General features: G+C 62.3%; 1 protein-coding gene across 48 annotated transcripts in view; it reads right to left on the minus strand.

Moving 5' to 3' along the window:
• Positions 1-22,166, minus strand: part of LRRFIP1 (LRR binding FLII interacting protein 1) — a 106,566-nt gene that overhangs the window by 35,495 nt on the left and 48,905 nt on the right. For 6 of the 48 annotated variants that reach the window (XM_045845782.1, XM_045845744.1, XM_045845754.1 and 3 more), the window contains exons 3-12: positions 18,191-18,208; positions 14,779-14,826; positions 13,705-13,749; positions 12,974-13,024; positions 11,745-11,783; positions 7,740-7,799; positions 5,343-5,405; positions 1,623-1,673; positions 899-934; positions 452-520 (exon numbers count right to left, since the gene is read on the minus strand). The exons of 13 other annotated variants lie outside the window; for them this stretch is intronic. In XM_045845782.1, coding sequence (XP_045701738.1) covers positions 452-520; positions 899-934; positions 1,623-1,673; positions 5,343-5,405; positions 7,740-7,799; positions 11,745-11,783; positions 12,974-13,024; positions 13,705-13,749; positions 14,779-14,826; positions 18,191-18,208 — 480 coding nt within the window. The remainder of the gene's footprint in view (positions 1-451; positions 521-898; positions 935-1,622; positions 1,674-5,342; positions 5,406-7,739; positions 7,800-11,744; positions 11,784-12,973; positions 13,025-13,704; positions 13,750-14,778; positions 14,827-18,190; positions 18,209-22,166) is intronic. 29 more of the 48 variants (XM_045845778.1, XM_045845773.1, XM_045845763.1 and 26 more) reach the window with 20 other exon arrangements.

Consider the following 22,166-nt stretch of genomic DNA (forward strand, 5'->3'; position numbering starts at 1 on the left):
ATTTCCTGCACGATCACCCAGCCTTTACTGGCACACCATTTTCAACCCTTTGAAGAGGTGGGAAGACGAAAAACCAAAAAAAAAAAGGAAACGACCATGTTCTGTTCTGAGTCTTCGAATGTGTTCCTCGTCCTCAGTCGCCCAGAGGCGCAAACAATTTGGGGCCCGTCTGATACTCCCCCCCACCCCGAGCTGTGTTAGCAGGGGCCCCTCCGCTGCGTAAGTGCTGCCAGCGTGCTGCAGGGCGGGGGTGGGGAAGCTCAGACGAGGTTAGTCTTCCCGCTCCGACGGCCATGTAAGCTGACGGGCAGGACATTCAACTAGCAACCACGGGCATCGTGAGTCACGTCGTCCCCGGCCCCTCCCTCGGGCCAGTGATCTGGCGAGCCAGCCCAGGCCCCAGGCCGTGCAGCAGGCGGGAGAAACTCCAGGGACACAGACAGGGCCTTACAGCCGGCGCGCCACAGGCGCTCCCCCGCCGGGCCCTGCCCAGGCCACCGCCGTCGTCCCACGCCGACGCCTGCGCCAGAAGCAGACCGTCAGGACAGGCGCCCCCCTCCCCCGGCCCCCAGAACACACGGGAGCGTAAGCTAAGGAAGACGGACAGGTGCTGGGGGCGAGTCCTGAAAACTCGGAGAGGGGGGCGTGCGGGGCGGGGGGGGGCTCCCAGCCACCTCCACAGGCCCAGAGCCGGGCAGCGGGGGTGTGGGGGGGGAGGGGTGACACCTAAGGGACACTCGGGGTGGTTGCTGTCGCCCGCATGCGATGTGAGGGCCAAGCCACTCTAAGTCTGTTACTCGGCAGAAGAGGCCTTGCTCAGGGACCATGTGTTAGTGACTCAGGTTTGACACGAGCGGATCGCCCCAGGAGCCTGAGCTCCGTCACGGCGTCCTCATACCTGGCGTCTGGAAGACGACTCTAACGAGAAGTGGCTCTGGAATGAAAAAGGGCGTTAATTATCGTTCCATTTCTGTAACTCTTTAACAACCGTCAAGTGGAAAACAGTATAGCTGATCAGCTTCAAAATCCTACGTACTTAACCTCTGAGGGAGAACAGGCGTTTACAATGCCCTGAGCAGTGGGGTCGGCCTGTGCCCAGCCCACCCAGAGGACCCTCCGACATCCCCTCTCCCCCCTGCCCCCCACACCGCTGGACTGCGCCGCCAGTAATTCGCACATCGGACTCATAAGGGCCCGGTCCGAAGAAGAGTCAGAAGATTACTAACAATCCAGCGTGGCCACTTTGAATATTTAAGTTTCCTGCACGGCACAAATGCCTTGTATGTAAAAGTGGGCATTTTCGCAGTAAGGCAGCACAGGGGGTTAGCACCTGTTCACGCGGGAGCAAAGCAATACAAGACCACCCTTCTTTCCGTCAGGGAGTCACGTAACATCTTGCTCCGTCCCTGCCCAACAACGCTACCCAAACACTGTCTTCCTGCGGGCTGAAGCGGGGTGAAGGTCATCGTTGGCTGGCCAAAGGGGACTGACAGGCACCACGCACGTGTAAGCCCCACGTCGCGTAGTCAACCCCGCACCACAGGTGCGCATGCACGGTGCGCATGCATGGTGGGGCGCCGCGGAGGCGACCGGAGCGCGGAGGGGGTGGGGAGCGCACGCACCCGGTGACTCCCCGATGACGGCGGCCCGGCAGCGCTGTACAGACAGGAGGGCTGCAGGACGGAAGGAAACGGCAGGTTTTAAAAGCCTTGAAAAAACCCAGCCACAGATCACGACAGGGGATCCCCATGCTTTCAGGGAACGAGGCAGCCGGGGGAGAAGTGCATGCGTTCGGCCCCGCGGATGGATGCCAGTGCAGATTTACGCGGAAGATAAACACGAGAGGGTCTTTAACTTCAGTAAACCAGTAGCCTTCCCCGGAATCTTTGACACAGGACTCTTGTTTAGCCATTTCTTTCCAGGCATTCCTGGAAGGGAGGGCGAGGGGCTGGGACGGAAGGGGACGAGCTGACCGTGCACGCCCCAGAGCTACCAGGCGCGCGCGAATCCACAAACGGCCAGCGGGCGGAGGGGGCGCAAGCGCGCTCGTTTCCATCCGGGTGCCAGCCCGCGGCCGGCCGGCCGGAGCCCGCGCGCCCAGGGACATGCGGGCACCTAAAGGCCGGGGCGGCTGCGCCTGAGCTCGGGCATGAATAGCAGCGTGACTCATTTCCAGGCCCTGGCCACGGAAGGCCCGCAGCGCAGGGCCCCCGGGGCCGGTCTTGGAAGGCGCACAACGGCGGATGAATCACTCGGCGACGCGTGGGAGAGGACAAGGCCAGGAGACGACAGTTCAGCCTCCAAGCCCGTACTTGGAGTGCTGACCCGGGCTTCCTGGTGTGAGAACCAGACTGGGTGCCCGGAGCCGCACAGGCGCGGTGCTCCCCCGCCCGCGCAAACAGGAAGCCAGGGGAGAGCGAGCCAAGGCGGCGGGCGGGCTGGCCTCACCACGCCTCCTCCCCGACAGGGGAGTCCAATGAGGCGCAAAGGCCTCCCATATTGCTTCCTGGACACACTGACTGACGAGAGAAAAACATTTTTAAAAAACAAATGAAACCCCAAATGGGGAACAATTGCTGGAAAAGGAGGAGAGACCCAAGAGACCAATTCAGGGGGCCAGAGCTTTTGAGAATACCCATCGGCGAGGGCCTCCTTTTCCCTAAGTTCCTTTTTTCTATATAAGGGCTCCAGTCGTGTTCGATCATGTTTGAAAGGCTGAGCAAAGTCTTAATTAGGAAGCTCGCCAAGCCAATGAAAACCCTGGACCCGCTCAGCTCTTCGGGCTTCCCGTGGAGGAGGGTGAGGCATCCGCACACGCGCGCAGCGCTGCCCCTGGCACCCGGGGAGGGGAAGGAAGAGGAGGGGGCGGGGCAAGGGGGGGGAGGCAGACCCGGTTTCTGCTCTGGGGCTTGTGGGGGCAAGGCCGGGGTCAGAGCAGGACAGTCCCTGTGTCCGGAGAACGCGGGCAGGAGGGGACAGGGGCTGTTTCATCTCAAAGGCACATCACGTTGTGAACTCACACAAAACCACGCTTCACAACAAAATCGGCAACAGGCATGCACGTGCGGGGGCAGGAGAAAGCAGCAGCATCAGGAGGAGATCCAGGTGGTCCCGTTCAGGGACGAAACTGCGATGGGGACCGAATCCGGAGTCGTGAATCCACACACCGGCGAAACCCGGTTTCATTCTTTTCAACCGGTAGCAAGACCGTGGGGGTTCTGAATGTCTTTGTTGTTCAAGGTCTGACTTTTCAAGTTTGGTGGGAAAAGCTCAAAACCGGGACTCTTTGGAGATATCAGCCTGAACTTGACGCAACAGCATGTGCCCCTGGAATCGGTCCTCACCTTGGCCTCCTAGGGAGTCACAGGAAGCCGGCGCTCACAGGTCTTAGCAGACACGACAAATTCAGTGCTATAACTCTGAGACCCAGGGTCTCTGTGATACTTCTGGGGAGTACTGCTCTTGTAACATAGTAATTTCCCCAGATAAACTGTGTGGCCCAGGTTTCCGTGCCGGAAGCAGTCCACTGCTCATGCAAGACCAAGAACCACCCTCGAAGGTGAAGCGGCTCCCTTCAGGTAACGGGATGGCACCTTAAGACACTCCGCCACCCCTTCAAGGTCCCGTGTTTGTGCCTGTCCCTCCTGTGCCTCGAATAAGGGACGCCAACAGGACCTGAGGGGCGGGCAGGTGGAATTCTGCGGTGGGCAGGGAGAGGCTTCCGAGTGTCTAATGCGAATACTGCGCCTGCCCCAGGGGCTGCGTTGACAGCAAGGAGGCCTGCGCGGCCGCGTGGGAGAAAGCGGGCACAGCCCCCTCCCCTGATACGGTGCGGTCCAGCCCGGGGCTTGCGCCCGAGGCGTCTGAAAGCCTGGGGAGTCTCTCCGTGAAGTCATCACTGCTGTGCACCCCACGGACACCTGCCCGTGACCAGACCTCAGTGGACGTGAACCAGCCACGTGCCCGCGCGGGGACAGACGTGGCGTCTGCAGCGGGCAGCGGTGGCCGGGAGGACTCTGGGGGCGGCCAGTGAAAGGTGCCCGGCTGTGCGGGGTGGGGACAGGTGGCCCGGGGGGAGTTCCGAGGAGAGTTTTGACTCGGACACGTTGGGTGTGGGTTCTCTCTCTTAGATGAATTCAGGTGCTGAGCTTCGGCGACTACTTCACCGCCGGGCACTGGTCTCCACCGCCCTCTTCCACTGGAGAACAGTGTCCGCGTGGAAAGTGAGGAGGAAGGAGTGCTCTGAAGGACAAAGTGCTCTTTGCAAGAGCCAAACTCCCCTGGAATTAGGAAAATATATACAACAGCCCCCGAATTCCAGGTGTTCAGGCCCACCAGGGTCTTGTGGCTTAGAGCCGACCTTGTTTAGATTCACTCAGAGCTCACCCACGGGGGGCGGGGGGGGGCACGGGCCAGAGCCGGGGGGGAGGCTGGAGTGCGGTCCCTCCTGGCCACAGGGGGCGGTGGGCGTCTGGGGAGGGGCTGAGCACGCTGACGGGGGGGGGCATGATAGAGGCGAGGAGACAGACCCCCGTGGGTCCCCGCCCAGTCACTTTCTACATACTCTCCCCCCCCCCCACCGCCCTTTTCCTAAACCTTACGGTCGAGTGCACGTTCTCACTCGGGACACTCGCTGAAGACCAGTTTGTCCCTGTCTGCGGACTGCAGTGCGTTTGCTGCGGCAGAGGTGCACCTGGCGGGCAGGTGCGTCTTCTGTGCCAGGAGGAAACACGGCTGTCGGGGGGGGACCTTCCTCCTACCCGAGCTCCCCTGTTTGTTGTGCACGTGGGCCTCAGCTGGGACAAACCAGCCCGACCTCTCGGGGCGCTTAAAGAATTGAGCAATGTTTGCCTTGCAGCACGGAGGCGGGCCCTTGACCGTGGGGAGGAGCTGGTGGGCAGCCAGCCGTGTGGACCGGGGTCTGACTTTCACGCCGAGTTCTAGTCCCTCCCTGAGAAACTGGCCCCAGGTTTGCCTGCACCCCAAGTTTGCAGGGACTTCCAAGGAAAGACATTCAAGGCCTTCTTATTTTTTTTTTCCTCCTTCTGATTAATTCTAACGGCAACACGGCCACCTAAATACTTCCGTTCACGGTACCGAGCTAAATCCCACAATCCACTGTCAAACAGCTGGACGTGAATTCGAAAGGACCGGGGGCCAAGTCAGAATTGGAGGCAGCGCGGCCGCCACCGCTGCGGAACGGGCCCTGCCGCCCCTCCCGGGGAAGCTTGTACGTGACACGGGTGTTAAAGGAGGCGAGAGCCGAACCCACACGCACACACGCAAGGCCACATGCGGCAAACCGGCCGCCTCCGGAGGGTGGGTGGGGAAGGGGAACCAACCAGCGTCTCCTCTCTGGACGATGACCAGGCGGAGGACCTGCCGTCGCCGCTGTAGCTGGAATTCTGGGCACCAGAGAAGACGTTGTCAGTGGCGTGCACTCCCCTACGGTCCCCGAAGCCCACCTGCCCCGGGCAAAGGCGGACGCAGAGCACAGAGGACACAGCCACGCCGCACCCGCCCTCCAGAACAGGAAGGGTCGCGAGTCTGCCGCGGCGGGGACTCCTAGCAGCCGGCGGTTGCGGCTGCGTCTCACAGTCCGGTGTCCGCGACTCCGTGAGTCGTGCGGCTGAACTGTGACCGTTTCCCACAATTTCCTTCTCTAGTGTCACCGCGTGTACAAGGGACGGACGGTCGCCTCCCAGTCTGCATTCTGTATCACACGCCTCTCAGGGAACTAAAACTCCGTCTGTGGTGACACCTCCCATCGCCACCCTCCAGGCCAGCGACCTGAGGGCTGCGGCCCGGCCCTGAGCCCCACGCACGCAGGGGCCCTGAGCGAGCCGTCCCCTCCACCTGGGGGACCACTGTCCACAGACAGTGACGGCCCTGCGGCTGTCTTCACGGCCCTGCGGCTTGGGTACACCCTCCAACAAGCTCAGGTCCAGCCCGGAATCTGGACGGGCAGGTGGCCGGACGCTGCAGACGAGGGGGCGTGAGGCGGGCATCCGGACCAGCGAGCGGCCCCCTCGAGCAGGGGGGCGATGTTTGCAGACGCTCCCCTTCCGTCTGGCACGTCACTGCCCCCACAGCCCCCCCCGCCCCGCGCCTGGCAGTCTTCCCAGCCCCAGCCAGCCTCTCCCTAAACTCATCCTCAGGGGGTCCTGCTCGGGGGTCTGCCCACACACCACGCCACGGCATGAGCTGTGGGTGGTTTGGCTCTTCCACCATCGCACTCCTTGATCATTTACGAAACCAAATTCCTGCCCAATTTGACTCTTCGGTGAACCGTTTTACAATGGAGGTCTCGTGTATTTCTCGAGGTTGACTTAAATCTTAATAAACCACACAGCGCACTGTCACTGGTGTAACGTAAGAATCAAAGATGAACACAGAGCTGTAGATGGAGGAAGGTATAAGGGGGATGAAGGGTGATGGAAAAATATAATAAAAATGTTAAGCAAACAAAAGCGATCAACAATAACACGTGTGGCTACAGGAGACCCTGGAGCCTGAGGACACCTTGATCTGTCACAGAAGCGGCAGCCCCACGTCTGGGGCGTCCGAGAGAGGGCGTGACATCGGGCGCAGGTTGCACGGAAGCGTGTCCTGTGGGGACTCCCGACTCCGGACCGCGGGGCTCTGCGGCCGGTTGTGGAGGAGGACGCTCGGAGGACGGAGGGTCGCCACCCAGCCAGTGCGGCCCCGAGGGGCGGGCAGTCTGGGCCGTCGGAGCACCTGGCGGCTCTCGACCCGAGGGCCTGCACGCCACAGGCTGCTGCTCTGTGGGAGACTCAGGGAGACACGTAGCAGACTGGAGGGCGTCGGCGGGACATCCCCGCAAAGAGCAGCAGGGTGGGAGGACAGAGCCGCCGCCCACGGGGAGGGTGTGTATGGAGCAGAGTGGACGCGATCCTCCGTGGGGGGGGGCAGGGGGCAGGGGGGAGCCTATCGGTCCGGTTCAGGAAGCGAGAGCGGGGCTGGCCTCCCCCTTTGAAACCTGGACGCATCATTTACGTGTACAGATGGGATACCTCAACGCCACTGAGACGCGTTTAAAGAGACGGTATTTTACACGGCTGGTAACATGGACCACTACGGAAAGGTGGAGCAAATGGCAGGGGCGGGGAGGTTCTGGAGAACTGAACGCAGAACAGAGCTGCGGCAGGTCACGCAACCGAACAATGTATCCAGTTGAACCTCCTGAAATCCACAGAGCCCTCCCGGATAAACCCTCTGCAGCCCGCCTCCCGGGCTCGCCTCCTGCTGCTTCGGTGCCTTTCTCCCGCTCAGCCCCCCTCTCCCTGGGAGAGGACCACTCGGCCAGCCCCCCCCCCCCCCCGCCCGTGAGCGTGCAGAACACACGGGCTCTGCCGTCTTCAAGGCCGCAGACCGGGGAGGCGAGACCGGCAGTGCCGAATTCCAACGTGATCCCCACACACCGCACACACGCACCCGGGGCGGCACAATAACGGAAGAGCGGATCTGTGATCCCAGATCTTTTAAACGTGGAGATTCTGACGATCGTGAATCTCTTACACTGACGCGTAGAGTGTCAGAGGACTCCCGTCCTGAGGATGTTGACTGAAAAACGTTAGCTGTCATTCTGGCATGCACTATGGGGGCGGGGTGGGGGGGGGGAAGGCCCGTTACAACACAGAAGCAAAAAAGCGGCTACACTTTAGAAAGCGCTGCCGCACCCTGTCCGGGTTTCAGGCATGCAAACGGACAATACTGACCCTGCCAGATCTTCTGCTCAGGGACTGTGATCCATACAAGTCTCCATCATACCCATTTGTCTGTTTCAAGGAAGAGAAGGAGAGAGAGTGACATCATCGGCGTCCGAGAGGGGACAGGGCGCGGACAGAGCACACCGGCCAGCAGGGACACACCAGGCACACACCGAGCTTTCTGGGTGGAGCGGGGGAAGCACAGCCCAGGAGAACCCCAAGCCTAGCACCACCCCCCCAGCCACCCCGAACGCCTCCTGCCCTCCCCTGCCCCTCTGCAGCTCAGGGGGGTCCACTCGGGGTCCCTTGTGAACAACTGCAGGGCATCTCCTGCGGATGAAGCTGGGGCCTGGGGGCAGTTGCTTTCTGGCGGTTTCTTCTCGTTTCCAGCCCCTCGGCCAGGCCGTGAAAACCCCAGCTCCAGGGATGCCTGGCTGCTGGGCAGTGGGGTGGAGGTCCAGCCGGGGCCAGTCGGCTGTCAGGCCTCGGCTCGGGCGCGTTCTCGGCGCGCGCGGCCCACGAGGAAGCCGTGGTCAGAAAGTTCGGACACCGCTGCTGGTCAGCCCACGACTACATAGAAAAGCGCATCTCGGAAGAACAGTGGTATCCCTACGTCCCCCACGTTAGTTTTTCATCTGTCCCGTCTCCCTACTTTATTTTCCCCCTAAAGTGACATCGGAGGACTTCTTTCACGATTTCACAGTTTGTCCTCCAGTAAAAATAGGAGAAAGCTCCCGCTGCGCACATGCCCCCCAGGTGCCCCCGGCCCAGCGCTCCGGGCTGTCTAGGCTGCTCGAGCCTGCCCCCCAGGAGGTTTCTGCTGAGGAGCAGATGTCCCGTGACAAAGACGCAACCGGCCCTCGTGGCAGAGGAGGAGGGGCAGGCCACACCACGGGGGAAAAGGGAAGGGAGTGCCAGGCTCGTGGACTCGTGGAGTCCGAGTTCCAAACGGAAGCCCCGGCTCCGGACCCTCGTTCCTTAGCCGGCTGGGCCCCGCCCCTTCCGGGCCGGACGCATGTGCACAGCCACGCACTCGCCCGGGCCCCCGGGAGGTCGGCCCCGACGGACACGGGGAGGGCGGCGCTCGGCACTGGCGTGACATCAGTGTAGAGTCAATACACGAACTTCCAGAGTGTAAACCCAGATTCGTGAGATCTGGGCGATTAAAAGTCTGTATTTACTTTCGCTACAACTCAAAAAAAAAAAAAAAACCCATAAAAAACCCAAACACACCAACTTGAAGTTTCTAAATTAAAGAAGAGTGTGTGGAAATCTCTCAGCATTCAATTGGAAAACTCTAGGAGAACTTTTAAAGCATTTCTGACATAAGTTTAATAGAAAAAGTGTTGAGATTGTCAGGAATTTTATACTCCGTCTAATGGTCTAATTTCTTCTCTTGACCAATAGGATTATTCGATATGGAAGTGCGTGTCACTGACGTCTGTACTTCAGACCTTGGCCTTATTCTCTTGACATCTGCTTAAAAACTAGTTCCGATCCCGGCTGCTATGGCTCAGCGGCTTGAGCGCCGGCCTGCGAACCAAAGGGTCGCCGGTTCGATTCCCAGTCAGGGCCCCGTGCCTGGGTTGCAGGCCAGGATCCCAGTAGGGGGCGCTTGAGAGGCAGCCACACACAGATGTTTCTCTCCCTCTCTTCCCCTCACTCTAAAAATAAATAAATAAATAAAATCTTTAAAAAAACCTAGGTTCTGGAAAAAACAGAACAAGGCAGGCTGACAGCGATCCATTTTGGGTAACTTGGACTTTACTGCACAAGTACAAGTACAGTGAGCAGTGAAAATGGGCCCCATACAAACACTCTGCGTCTCCAGTGCCGCTGATGGAGCAGGGACCCCTTTAGAGGAACCCTACCCTTTGGTCTCCTCCTCCGACGGGGCGACAGCCCGCAGCAGAGGGCGGGGGGGCTGGGGGGCACCTGCTCCCATTTGTCACCCTCCCCCCCCCTCCCCGCCCGGCCTTCCATGAAGTCACCGGGAGCCCCTGCCTTCAGGGGCATCGGGGTGGGGGCGCGCCCCTCTGTGCTGGAGCAGAGTTCGGTCGTGGGGAAGCAAGCACCGTCCTAGGACCTGTCCCCAAACCTACTGGGTCTGAACCTCTACAGTGGAAAGGTCTTTGACCTCCTTGAAGAAACCGCCAATTCTGCTCTTGGGTGGCTCTGGGTGCCGTGTGGAGGCAGGTGGGCCCGCTCCCTGTGCCCTGATAGGGTCGGGGGAGCTGAAAATTAACGGCAACTCGAGGACAGAAAGCCCAAAGACCCCAGGCCAGCTTCCTCCGCGGTCTCTGCCGTCCACCGGCTTTCCCTACGGGGTGTTTCCCACGCTCCGTGCCGTGCCCTCCACCCGCATCGCCGTCACCCGGCCTGCTCCTCGGCACCCTGGGCCCCGACCTGGGGGATCGCCCGGAGGCCCGGACTCTGCATTCTAACGGGCCCTGCGGGGAGTCCCGCCCACGGGACGTGGGCAGCACTGCCACCCGAGAGCAGGACAGGCCCTCGCAGACTGGCGTCTGCTAAAAGGGGAAAGACCCGGTGCGGGGACTCCGGCCCCATCCAAACCACTCATCCCGACGGTGCGTCGTGCGCGGTTAGTGGGTCAGTGTGCGGTTAGTGGGTCAGTGCGCGGTTAGTGGGTCAGTGTGCGGTTAGTGGGTCAGTGCGCGGTTAGTGGGTCAGTGCGGTCAGAGCGCCCACCCACTTCACACGCGGCCACGCAGGAGCCCCTCGTTAGCGTGTGTGACGAACTGGGTGAGGTTAGTGCCCACAAGGGCATGGGAGACGAGGAGCGGAGGAGAGAGCAACAGCAATCGTGCGCGAGCAGCGCCGGACGCCCTCCGTCAGGACGGAGTGCGAGCCGGAAGGAGAAGCGGACCCCAGAAGTTGCCCCTGGCTGTCGCTGCCCCCCGCGGCGGTCTTAACCTCCACCAGGGACCGGCCTGAGCGTGGCCCTCTCTCAAGTGGGAAATAAAAGGGCTAAACACCCAGAAACCTGTTGCTAACGCACGTAACGGCCTAAAAAATGGTCACAGAAATGCCCTTGCCTGCCAGTGTCATCGGGGGAGGAGAGCACTTTCTGGAGCTCCGGTGTGTCCCTGCCCATCCGCTGCCGCGGCGGGCCCCTCGTCCTGGGGACTGAGCCACCGGCCGGGCTGGACCAATGGAGCTCAGCGGCGCCCCCAGGAGGCTCGGGGGCACACGGCGGCATTACTGATTGTCGCCTTAAAAGTAAGGTCGCTTTTCCAAACCAGGACTTTGCTAAAGAATTCTGAGATCCTCTAGAATGAACAAGGCAGGAGAGGGTTTTCGGAGAGCTCTGGGGGTGAAGGGGGTGGCCGCTCCCACAGCCTTGGCGCCGAGAGCGCTTTCTGCGGAGACGAGACCTCCCTTCGCGCGGGGCACGCTCACGGGCCTCGGAGAGCACCGCTGCTGTCCGGGGCAGGTCTGAGGGGCAACTTCGGATTCGGGTGGAAAACCTTCGTTTTGTCGCTGGAACGGGGGGACCTTTCAGGCGAAGGAGCAGCCCCGTCCAGCATCCATATGAACGGATGCAGATTAGAAACAATGGACTTTTTCAGGAAATGAAGCGACTGTAAATTCAACCTTTTAAAGGAACTGTACAGGCTTCTGGAATTCTTGATCTGATTTGAGTTCCCTGAGAGCAGGGGGTCTCCCGCCCCCCGGTCCCCCGGGGACCCAGAGCTGCCGGCACAGCGCGGCGCACAGCTGGCGCTCACACAGGGTGCGCTGGTCTGGCCTGGAGCCCGACCAGGAGGCAGGAGCCGCACCCGGGGCCCCGGGGGAAGACCCAGCACTGGACGGGGTGCCTGCCTCTGGCCCTTGGTCCCCAGCTGGAGACTGGGGGACAGCGTGGGTATCTTTTCGGACAAAGATGCACTTGGCTTTTTAGACAAACACCCGTGAGATTAGTGGGGCGACACCGGTTATCATCTGTCACACGACACCCTCGGGGTCACACAGCAAATCATGCAACCGTCTCACCCAGGCGCAGGGACCGCTGGTCTCCAAGTCGGGCTGTGGCTGTCCAGCAGGACGGACGAGGGGGGAGGACAGAAAAGAGAGGCCACAGCCATTAAAACGCGAAGTGAAACAGGACGACACCAGAGGGCGGGCAAAACGGAACACGCTAACACAGCGTCAGCTCCCTGGGGGCGCCTGGGACCTCGCGTGGGTTTGCAGAGGGAGCCGCGTCGGAGTGACGGACGCCGTGTGAAGCCAGCGACGTGACCTGGGGTGCCCACGGCAAATGCCGCCACGATTCCCCGCCTCTGAAGCGGTTAGAGCGACTGCATCTCCTCCCCTGAGGTCCGCCCTGGCTCCCGCGGGTGGGGCACCTCGGTGCAACCGCCGCCGCTGTAGACGGCAGAGTCACAGGCACACCTGGTGCCCAGCGGAGTCCGGGGGTGACATCCCGGTGTCATGTCCTGGGGGTTAAGAGCAAAGCCTTCCGCCCTGCCTGGGGGCTGCTCCGAGACCTACTTACTACCCCCCAGCGGGGTGCGACTGCAACCCGGGGCGCGCTAACCTGACGTGCGCAGACCTGTGGGCCGGCCTAAAGACACAGCTTCCCCCCTGCGCTTCCAGAAGCACACACAGTTCGCAAACATAACCGTGAGCCCTTTCGGGAAGTTTAAGGGAAACAGGTCTTCGTGTTTCTCAGCCGATAAGCGGCCGTGAGGAAGAGGTTTCATCCAGCTGACAGAAGGGGCGCCCCCTATCCCCTGGCGGAGAGCAGATGCAGCCTGGGGGACCCGTGCGGGTGGGCACGACTGGCAAAGGGGTGGCCGCCCTGTCCCAGGGACAGACTCCTGGAGAAAGACGCCACGGGGGTGCGGCCTGGGCCTCTGTCCCGTAGGACTGGCCCCCCCACGGCAATGAGGGGACACCCCGCCACCGCAGTCGACTTTTCTCTTTCCTTTGTTTATTGTTGTGCAACCACCGTTGTTGGAAGGCTTCCCCCCACCCCCTACCCTAGATTTTGTTTTCGTTAAAATGTGTTTTCTGTGGTTGGCAGGATCGCAGTCGCCCCCCACTTCCCCTGCCCCCTCCGCCCACCTCCTGAGCAGATTTTAAACACGCGTCCGGTCGGTCGGACACTGAGGCCAAGGGGACAGGGACCGAGGGCAGGGAAGGCCAGCGCGGGGAGGAACAAGCGAGGGACGCGGACACACACTGACCACCCACGCGGACTCAGTCGCCCGGGCACTGACCCTCAGGCTCCCGCGGCTGCCCACGGACAGGCGCTCGTCTTCGTCGGAAGCCTGGTGAGAGAGAGAACGAGAGCGGCGTGACGTGGCCGCGGGGCACAGAGATGCCGCGCGGGCGGGGGGCGGGGCCGGGGGTGGCCGACGCCCCACGGCAGGGCGCCCCGCCTGGGCAGCCCCCTCAGCCCCCAGTGCACTGAGCGCAGGCCCTCGCGGACTCGGGCTTCCCTGGGGCGCCTCCGTTTCCCGAGGGCGGCGGCTGGGGCTAGCCCGGCCCGGCCTCACAGGAGTTTGTTTCAAACGCCGCCGTGACTCGGCTGGTGTCAGTTCACTTCCCAAAGCACGTTTTTTTTTTTCACATGCAATTACGAATGCTTCAGCAAGGCGTCAGGAAAATGCGTCTTTGCGAGTATCACGCTGCCATGTGCGTTTGCCCTGTGAAGCGCTCAGGGGTCCCCGGCAGCACACACGCACGGAGACCGCCACGCCCGTGTTAATAACAATCCTCGGCGGTTTCCCAAACACTCTCCCTCCCCCGAACCAGGTCCAAAGGCTACGGGCTGAGGTCACAGTTTTCGCTTAGGCAACAACAGCAGGTCTAGTTTCCTTCATAAACATCACTGAGGAGCACACGCACGCAGGCGTCATATGTAAACATATATGTGTATTTCAGCCGCTAACAGTACGGGTTCGACTCCCAGCTACGGGCCCGAGCAGCGCGTGGGTGCGGTACTGACCGACGTGTTCCGTCTGGATCGGCGGGAGTAGCGCTCACTGTCCTCCTGGCGGAGCAAAGGAGGAGACGGCAGGGAGGTTAGGGACGCGCAGGAGCAGCCTCCGACAGCCCCCCTGCGGGACAGGCCCGTGGGACAGCCCCGCACACAGGACAGCCCCCCTGCGGGACAGGCCCGCAGGCCGGGGCGAAGCTCGTTTCCCAGGCGGAGGGAGCCTGTGCTCTTTACGGCCCCAGCACTCCACTGCCCTCCTTGTAACACCTGGACCGGCATCTAGGGGCTTAGGGGGTGATTTCACGCTTCCTGATTTTGTCAATACGTGTAAGGGGCACTGAGCAGGACATTCTCATCCTGGCCGTGCGCTCCCAAGGGCTGAAGGCCCGTGACAACGTCCGGGAGGCCGGGGCCGGGGACAGGGGCGGTGCGGCACAGCTGGGTGCCCGACTCAGCGAGGAGGAGGAGCCGTGTCCTTTGGGGACCGTGGACAGCGCCGTGTCCTCTGGGGCGGGGCGGAAGGACAGGGTGTCACGAGGGGTGGGCCATCTCTCAGCGGACACAGGAAGACAGAGGGGCTGTTCTGGGAAACGGTGGGAAGCGAAAGTGATCTTCTCACCGGAGACAGAGGTCTCGGCGGGCCCGGCGGGTGAGGTGGGGGCGGGGCGACAGGGAAGGCAGAGGAAGGGCAGGAGGAGGGCGGCCGCCCGCCGGCCGCAATGGGGACTGAAGGAAATGGAGCGCAGCGCGACCTCTGGGTTCCGACCAGAGCAGGGGAGGCAGGACGGAAACGGGGGGGTTCTCACACCAGGGACAAACGCCTGAGTGTCCCCAGTGGACAGTCCTCTGCCCCAGGAGGTCGGGGAGGGCGGAGACCCCCCACCAGCGCCGGCCTGGAGACTGCAGGGGCCAGACGCCTGGCCAGGCCTGGACACATGTCACCCACCAGGCCGGACGCCGGAGGGACCCTCGGAAAGCCCTCGGTACTGAGTTACGGGGCACAGGGACCCTCTGACGCCGTCACCCGGTGCAGCCACCGCACCGGGAGCCGCGCCAGCTCCGTGCACGGCGCTCGAGGCCTACCATCCACTGCTCGATGTCACCCCACTTCGTGTCCAGCCCGTAGTACTTCTACAGACGGAAGGAAGAGACGATTAGGCAAGAAGTGAAACGGTCACTGCGTAAGGAGCTGTTGTGACATGCATTCCCCAGCGGCCGCCAAGCCACACACGGTGCGGGTTACACGCCAAGACAAAGCGGTGACAGCAGGTCGGGTTCTGCAGAGGCAGTGCCACCAGGAGCCTGGGCACACCCTCCCCGCCCCCCTGCCACCCGCCCACAGGCCCAGGGAGCAGGGGCGCAGCACTGCTGGGGGCGGGGCGGCTCCCTGGACACCAGGGATTGGCCCTGAGCCCTCCCTGACGGTGCAGAGGGACAGTGCTGACGGCCAATCCCGTGCCACACCCAGGAATGAGAAAGCCTGGTGGGAAGGAGGGGCCACTGTGACCGCCCCTGGCTTCCTGGCCATGCGTGCCCGCTGCCTGACATCTGTGCCGGGCTGGGCGCAGGAGGCGGTGGACTCTGGATGCCCTCAGGGCCACGAGGCAGAGGCCTCAGGACAGGGAGGAAGGCCGGTCTGCCAGTCCCGCCCTGCGTGTTCCTCAGCTCACGTCCCCTCCCCCCCCCCGGTGTCTGCCTCGCCTGTCTCCACGGGGCATCCTGGTCGGAGCCAGGAAAACGGACTCCGGCCGGTCCCCGCTGTCCCTGAACCCGGTCATTCCCGGGCAGCAGGAGCCCGGGTGGGCGGCGTCCAGATGACGGGATTTGGCTTTCTCCTCGCTTTGCCCTCAACTTCCAGGTAGAAAATGAAGGAACAGCCAACCAAAGCTCCACCCCACAGGTGAGAGTTTCCTCGTTACACAGTGAAGCCTTGTAATCAGGAGGGAAAAGTGGGGTGAAAAGTATAAGAGGAGCTTTGGCATTGTTCCACGCCGCTGCCGCGGCCGGCTGGGCCGCCGTCTCTTTGGAGGGGCGGCCCGATCAACGTCAGCTCTCTGGCCGGGCGACGGCCTGGCCTCCCTCTTCGAGGCGGTGGGAGGAGAGGACCGGGGGAGGGAAAACCAGGAGGGGGGGCTGGGTGAGGCTTTGAATATTCACCCCGCACAGAACTGTGGTGTCAGACAGACGTACAGGGGCCTAATCTTCATCTGTGCGTGACTTTCTCCAGGCTACAGACTGCGGAAACAATAGCCCACACTCCCCGGGCGTGTTTCAGCGTCGGACTGAGTCAGAGGCCACAGCCTAAAGCTCCTTGGCCTCCAGTTGGCATCAGCCGAGTGGCTCTCCGACTCCAGCAAGCAAACTGGGAGGGCGTCACCCTGCTTGGTCTCACGGCTGAATTACAGAGACAGACGATGGCTTTTAAAACAGGAGACAGACCGTGGCTGGCGCAGCTCAGTGGATTGAGCGCGGGCTGAGAACCAAAGCGTCGCAGGTTCGATTCCCAGTCAGGGCACATGCCTGGGTTGCAGGCCATGACCTCCAGCAACCGCACATGGATGTTTCTCTCTCTCTGTCTTTCTCCCTCCCTTCCCTCTCTAAAAATAAATAAATAAAATCTTTAAAAAAATGGGAGATGGTCCTATATACATTCATAAAGTCATATTGAAATCCCAAAAGAAGTCTCTTCTGGAATTTCCCTATTTTTTCCCCCTGAATTCCCTGTTTTCCCGTCTCCTTTGTGCCTGTCCTCACCAGGTGCTGCGCACGACCTCCTGCTCTTCCCGTTGTAAGGGTAAGAGCCAGTGTCTGGAACCTTCCATCTCATGGCGGGGCGGGGGGGGGGTGTCCAAGTAGCTGCCATGCAGGAACTCTCACTGCATTTCTGTGTTGTTCCGTGGGGGCGGGGGCGGGGGGGAGACCCCAGAAACATGCAGTAAGTAAGTGAGTGCCGTGAGCGGGTCGTGCTGATGCGAGCTCACAGGGCAGCCCAGCGAACTCCAGAAGCGCACGTGAACCGGAGGGATCCGCGGGTGAGGCATGCAGGCGGGCGAGAGCCCCAAGGGTGCCCGAGGTGCTTGACTTTCAGGAACAGCCTTGATTCCAGAGGAGAGACCCGGTCCCTGGAAACAGCCACGTGGGCTAGGGGGGAGCCCTTACTGCCCGGTCCTCCCTGTCGCGAATCTCAGGACCGGGGACGGGCCTTGGCGTCCGTCCGCCCCTGCGCCTGCGTTCCTGCCGACGGCCGGTCGCACTTTGTGCACCAGCGGCCGCCCTGACCCCGCGCTAGCTGGGCGTCCCTGCCTGGGACCAGTCATGAGCCCGTCCAAGGGGCGATTTCCAGATGGCGCCCCCTGTCTGCATTTGGGACAATTGCGTCTGTCCCTCGGGTCACAGCAAGGGTCCCAACCTGACTCTCCCCACTCACTTCTTCCCGAGACCCTGCACGTGTGACTGGGCTCGAGCGCCCACCTCACACCCCAGTTAATTCCTAGACCCTGGGAACACCACCAGCCAGGCACAGACAGGGGCCGGTGCCCACGTCACGACTCCCCACAGACGTGGGGGACGCGGTCACACAGGTGGGGTGCGGGCAGGACGGGGCGGGGTGACTCGGACTGGGGCGGGTCACGGGGGTCGAGCACAGGGCCTCGCGGTCTCTGCGAGTGCATGCGGGGGCCTCGCCTCTGGACTCCGGCCGCCTGCCTCTGACTTAATTAGTAGCTGCTCTAGAAGGAAAACCATGGCTCTCGCTCGTTATCTGGAACCTGAATGAATTCATATAAAAAGCAACTAGGAGAGGGGCCGCAGGTGACGGGTTAAGTCCATGCGCGGGAAGGGCCGTGGGCACGGTCTGGAACCCCCCAGGGACCTGCTCCCTCCTTCCCGCACCAGGGCCGTCCCCCGAGCCGCCCCCGCTGTGCTGCCCCTCCGTCCCCTCCATCTGGCCTGCCCGGCGCGCTGACCCGCAGCCTCAGCGGCACGTCCGCGCTCTGCACGCGAGCGGCAGAGGGCAGGCTTGTTGGAAGCTGCGGAGCTGCACTGTTATGTTGGCATTTTCTTTTTCACTCCAATTTCCTTCACAGTCTGCCACCATCTCTCAATATACGGTGCTTGGCATGCTAAAGTTTTTCTGGTAGAATTGCGTGGAAGGATCATCTTTCCCTTTAAAATATCTGACTTCCACAGGTTCCCCAAATTCTCATCATATGTGATTTAATTTTGTCCTAGAATTAGTTTTTTTTTCTTCCCAAAGAAACAGTTTCTAACGTCCTGAGAGAGACGCAGACGAGAAGGGTGTCTGGGGCGAGGAGCTCTCCGCGGGGACGGAGGGGCAGCTGGGAGTGAGTGCGGGCGGCCCCGGCGAAGCCAGCCACAGCACAGCGGTCAGAGAAGCGGCAGGAGCTGTGTCTTCTCAGGGGAAGCGGTTACTTCCGAGAGGCGGCCAGAAAACACTAGTGCATGCACAGCAGAGAGGGAAGCCGGGAGAGCCTACCTTTTGCACTTGGTAGATCTGCAGACAAGGGCGAAAGAAAGAGAGAAGGAAATGTGAAATCCAAGTTAGCAAGTGGGAGCACCAGAGAGAAAGGTTTTCCCAGCGCCCGGCGGTGTGAATGAAAGCCGCAGAGGGGGGAACCCTGAAGACCTGGTCGGGCGTGAGCTGGAACACGCCCGGGGTCTCAGCAGAAGCCTCGGTCGCTCCGGAGCCCACTCCACGTTCACCGCAGGCTCCCCGGGGGTGGGGGGGTCACGGCGTCCTCCCACCAGTATCTGCAGGAACCCTGCCGTCACCGCGCAGCAGGGGGCTGCCCGGGGACCGGAACAAGCACTTCACCACCAGCTCGGAGCTGCTTTTCGCAGCGATGAACGTGTAACGAGAAAGCGCGGAACCTTAATGGGAAAGCCAGCTGGTCACCCCCACGAGCGGTGGAGAAAGGTGGGTCCCGGTTCCGACTCCGGTGGGCACACACGGTTAACGCCAGGAAGACTCCGGCTGCACGGGGTGCTCGCTGGACAGCACGGAAGCACACTTCACAACAGCCTATTGTCACGCACGGGCACGGACGGTGGTGCGCTTCAGCGTTCCCTCCTGGGTTGTAGGCATCCCCAGGCTAAACTGAGAAGTGCTTCCTCCCTCCCTCCCTCTCTCAGTTGAGAAAACATTCCCCGGGTCAGGCCATGGTTCCCGGCTCGGCCAAGCTGTAAGATGAGAACCTCGGCATTCCTGGTCTCACGGTGAGCTCACGCGACGTGACGGCCGTGGGAGGCCCAGTGCCCCCAGCAGACTGTTGATCGGGTCAGGGGCCCCGGAAGAGACGGGCCCTGGTCGCCACACCACCTGCCACACCGTCGCACGGCCAGTCTGCTCCTGTCCGCGCAGGTTCGCAGACGGGAGGCCCACCGGGGTTTCCCGGGGCCTGCCCACACGCCTGCGTCCCTGATGGACCCGCCCAGCCCTTCCAGGCAGCCCAGGGCACAGTGGCTGCGGTCCGTTCTCACTGTCTGCGCCGGTGACAGGCCCACTGGGGGGTGCAGTGGGCTGCAACAGGGGGCTGGGGCTGGCCGGGGAGGTCGGGATCAACCTGCAGCCGTGCATGGCCCCCGTCCTCGGGGCCTGCTGGGGCGGGTGACAGGTCGACAATCCTCGGCGCCCGTGTCCCTTGTCACCTGTCCTCTCTGCGCACTCTCCACACCCCCTCGCAGCAGACCCCCTCTGCTTTGTGTCGATTACTCTGCCCCTCCCGTTCAGCCCCAAGGAGAAGACTTGTTTTTCAAGGTTCGTTTCCACTTGTAAGCGGACTTGGCTCGTGTGGCTCGCCCCGCCCTGCCCCCCCCCCCCCGGCCGCCCGGCCCCGCCTTGAGCCGCCCAGTGAGCGCACTGGCAGGGGGTACGGGGAAGACCACAACTTCCCAGCCTTTTCAGGTCTAACCTGACACCGTGGCCGTTCCCTTAGCTGCGGGTAAACCGTCCACCTCAGGGAGGTCCGAAGTTCTGCCCTGTACATGAAACCCGGCAGCCCTCCCCCCCCGCCCCCCACAGGGTGACCGTCCCCGGGCCCAGGGCTGCCACGTGGCCAGGCCTCCAGGGTGTCCCTGCCCCTCCCCGGTCTCTCTGACGAGTAGTGAAAGACCTCTCTGTTTCACTTAAAACCTTTCCCATCCTGCTTTTGAAGGAGCAGACGCGCACTTTCGACGGTGGCGCTCTCCTACTGCGACGGCCCCAGACGCAGGACAGCGAGGTCGTTGTCCCTGTCAGCCGGCGTGGCTGCCGGGCGCAGGCCACGGCCACGGACCGACCCCGGGAGGAGTGGGGGCGTTGCCGCCACCCTGCACCCCGCCTGGCCCGGCTCTGGCCTCCCGGGGCCCGGTGTTCCCGCAGGCTGTTTCTTTGCCTCCTCCCGAGCTCACACCGGGTGGCCGCTGCACACCCGGACCACACGCGTGGGGATGGTGGTCCCCAGGCCTGCACCCCGACCCCAGTAGGAGTCCGTGCCCCACAGGGAAGGAGCCTTCGAGGGACAGGTGGAAAGGGGACGTCACCTGGGGTGTTTGCTGACAGTGATGCCATGCGCCCCTCCGGGTCCCCGCACCACTTGGTGCCGCGGGTGGAAACCCCGGCCTGTGTCTCAGAGCCTCTCCGTGGGCTGGCTCGGTGCCCGGAGGGTCCCAAAGTACTGACCTGCCTCCATGGGAGCCGGCCCATGGATGTGAATCGGGACGAAACCTCTGACCCCTGTGAACGGACCCCTGGAGGGTCCCCGTCGTGGAAGTGAAAGGCACCGTGAGGTGAAGAATTTCAACATTCCTAGGCCACCGACTAGCCCAGTGACGCTTGTGTGTGCGACTGAGGAAGGCAGTGCTGGCCTTTCTAGCCGGATCTCCCAGGTTTTAATCAGGTTTTCTCTGCAGAGCCCCAGAGCCCGGGCAGGCACCAAGCCCCGAGGGCGGCCGCGCGGCTCAGCACCCGGGCCCTGGCCGGGGTGGAGTCTGGTGCCGCCAGCCGGCAGCCGGGAGGGTCACACCTGGGGGCCCCAGCCCACCCCCCACGCCCCCTCGCACTACCGAAATTACAGGGCCGTGACTTAACAGGCGGGGTCACTGGCAGGCCGCAGAACTGAAATGAAGCAGGACGACTTCCTCTGACTCAGACGGAGAAACGGGTTGTGTTCCTCTGTCTAAAGGAGGCCGTTCAAACAGGTGGTTGCTTGCCTCAAGTCCTCTCTCTCCCCTCGACTCTCGGAATCAAGGACTCTGCACACCGAGCTCCGCGGGAGCCTGTCCGCGTGACCAAGTGCACACTTTGGCCCAGGCCGTCCGTGGTTAAGGGCCGGGTGTGTTTCCCCCAAAGGTACAATAGGAAGACAGCCGTGCACGCACACACACACTGTAGTTCGCGCTCACCGGGGCTCTGCAGGAATGCTCCGCTTGTGTGAATGAATGCGGCTGGTGAAAGCCACTTTCTCCTAAATGTGAGCCGGAGGCTAAAGCGATGGCTAAGGCCACCGAGGACACTAAAGGCAAGGCTCCCCTCCCAGACTCACTGCCCGCTTTCCTGAGTCTGTGGCTCGGCCGAGGACCGAGCTTGGGGACAGTCCCAGGCCACCGGACATGCTTACGGGGGGGGGGGAGGGGGAGGGCCAGTGCTGAAATTCAACCGGGCGTGGCAAAGCTGGCATGGCGACAGAAACAAGGGGGAATTCTTCCCACAGCTCTTTCCAGAACTTAACATAAAATTCTTCCCACAGCTCTTTCAAGACCTGGGAACAGTTGGGGGGGGGAGCCCATGAAAACCCTGAGCCTCAGGCAGGGTGGGGGGGCCCAGTGCTGGAGACGGAAGCTGCTGCTTCCTCGAACGGTGATGTGCCCTGGGAGACGGGCCGCTGCCCACTGGCCCCCGACCCTGCTGCCCACTGAGTCCGCGTCCTGGTGCCCTCCCCACGGAGGTTCTGAGCTCCAGAGCAGGGGGGAGGGGCTCCCAGTGGGCTCGTGGGCATCTACCCAATGAACAGAAACATTTGAAAAGCCACCAGCACCAGGCAGCTTGAACAAGCACTCTGTCACTTAAAGTGCCGATTACTGAGAACAAGTTCAGGCCAAAGGAACTATTGGCCCCCAACGACTCTGATTTCCAGCGGAGGCCGAGGGTGCAGAAGCGGCCTGGTGCCCGGGCGGCGCCCACAGCCCAGGTGACCCAGGTAGGGGACAGAGGTCTCCCAAACAAGACCTGCTCCTGTCCCCACGTCCGGGCTCCAACACCCGTCTTCGTGCCTGAAAACGCTTCTCGGGGTGACCCTCGACGGTCACTCCCGGTCCTGCCCCGAGTGTGCGGCCGGGTGTCGGCCAGGTTCCCCTCCTCGCCCTGGACCGAGACCCCGGGCAGGCGAGGAGCTGCCGGCCGGTCGCCGGGCCGCGGGAGGAGGGCCAACGTCCAAACCGTTCACGTGAAAATTCGGCAGCATCTGCCTCCAATT

This window comes from Phyllostomus hastatus, unplaced genomic scaffold, assembly GCF_019186645.2.
Source record: "Phyllostomus hastatus isolate PE091 unplaced genomic scaffold, TTU_PhHast_1.1 phas_contig_477, whole genome shotgun sequence".
In the NCBI taxonomy this organism is placed as follows: Eukaryota; Metazoa; Chordata; class Mammalia; order Chiroptera; family Phyllostomidae; genus Phyllostomus; species Phyllostomus hastatus.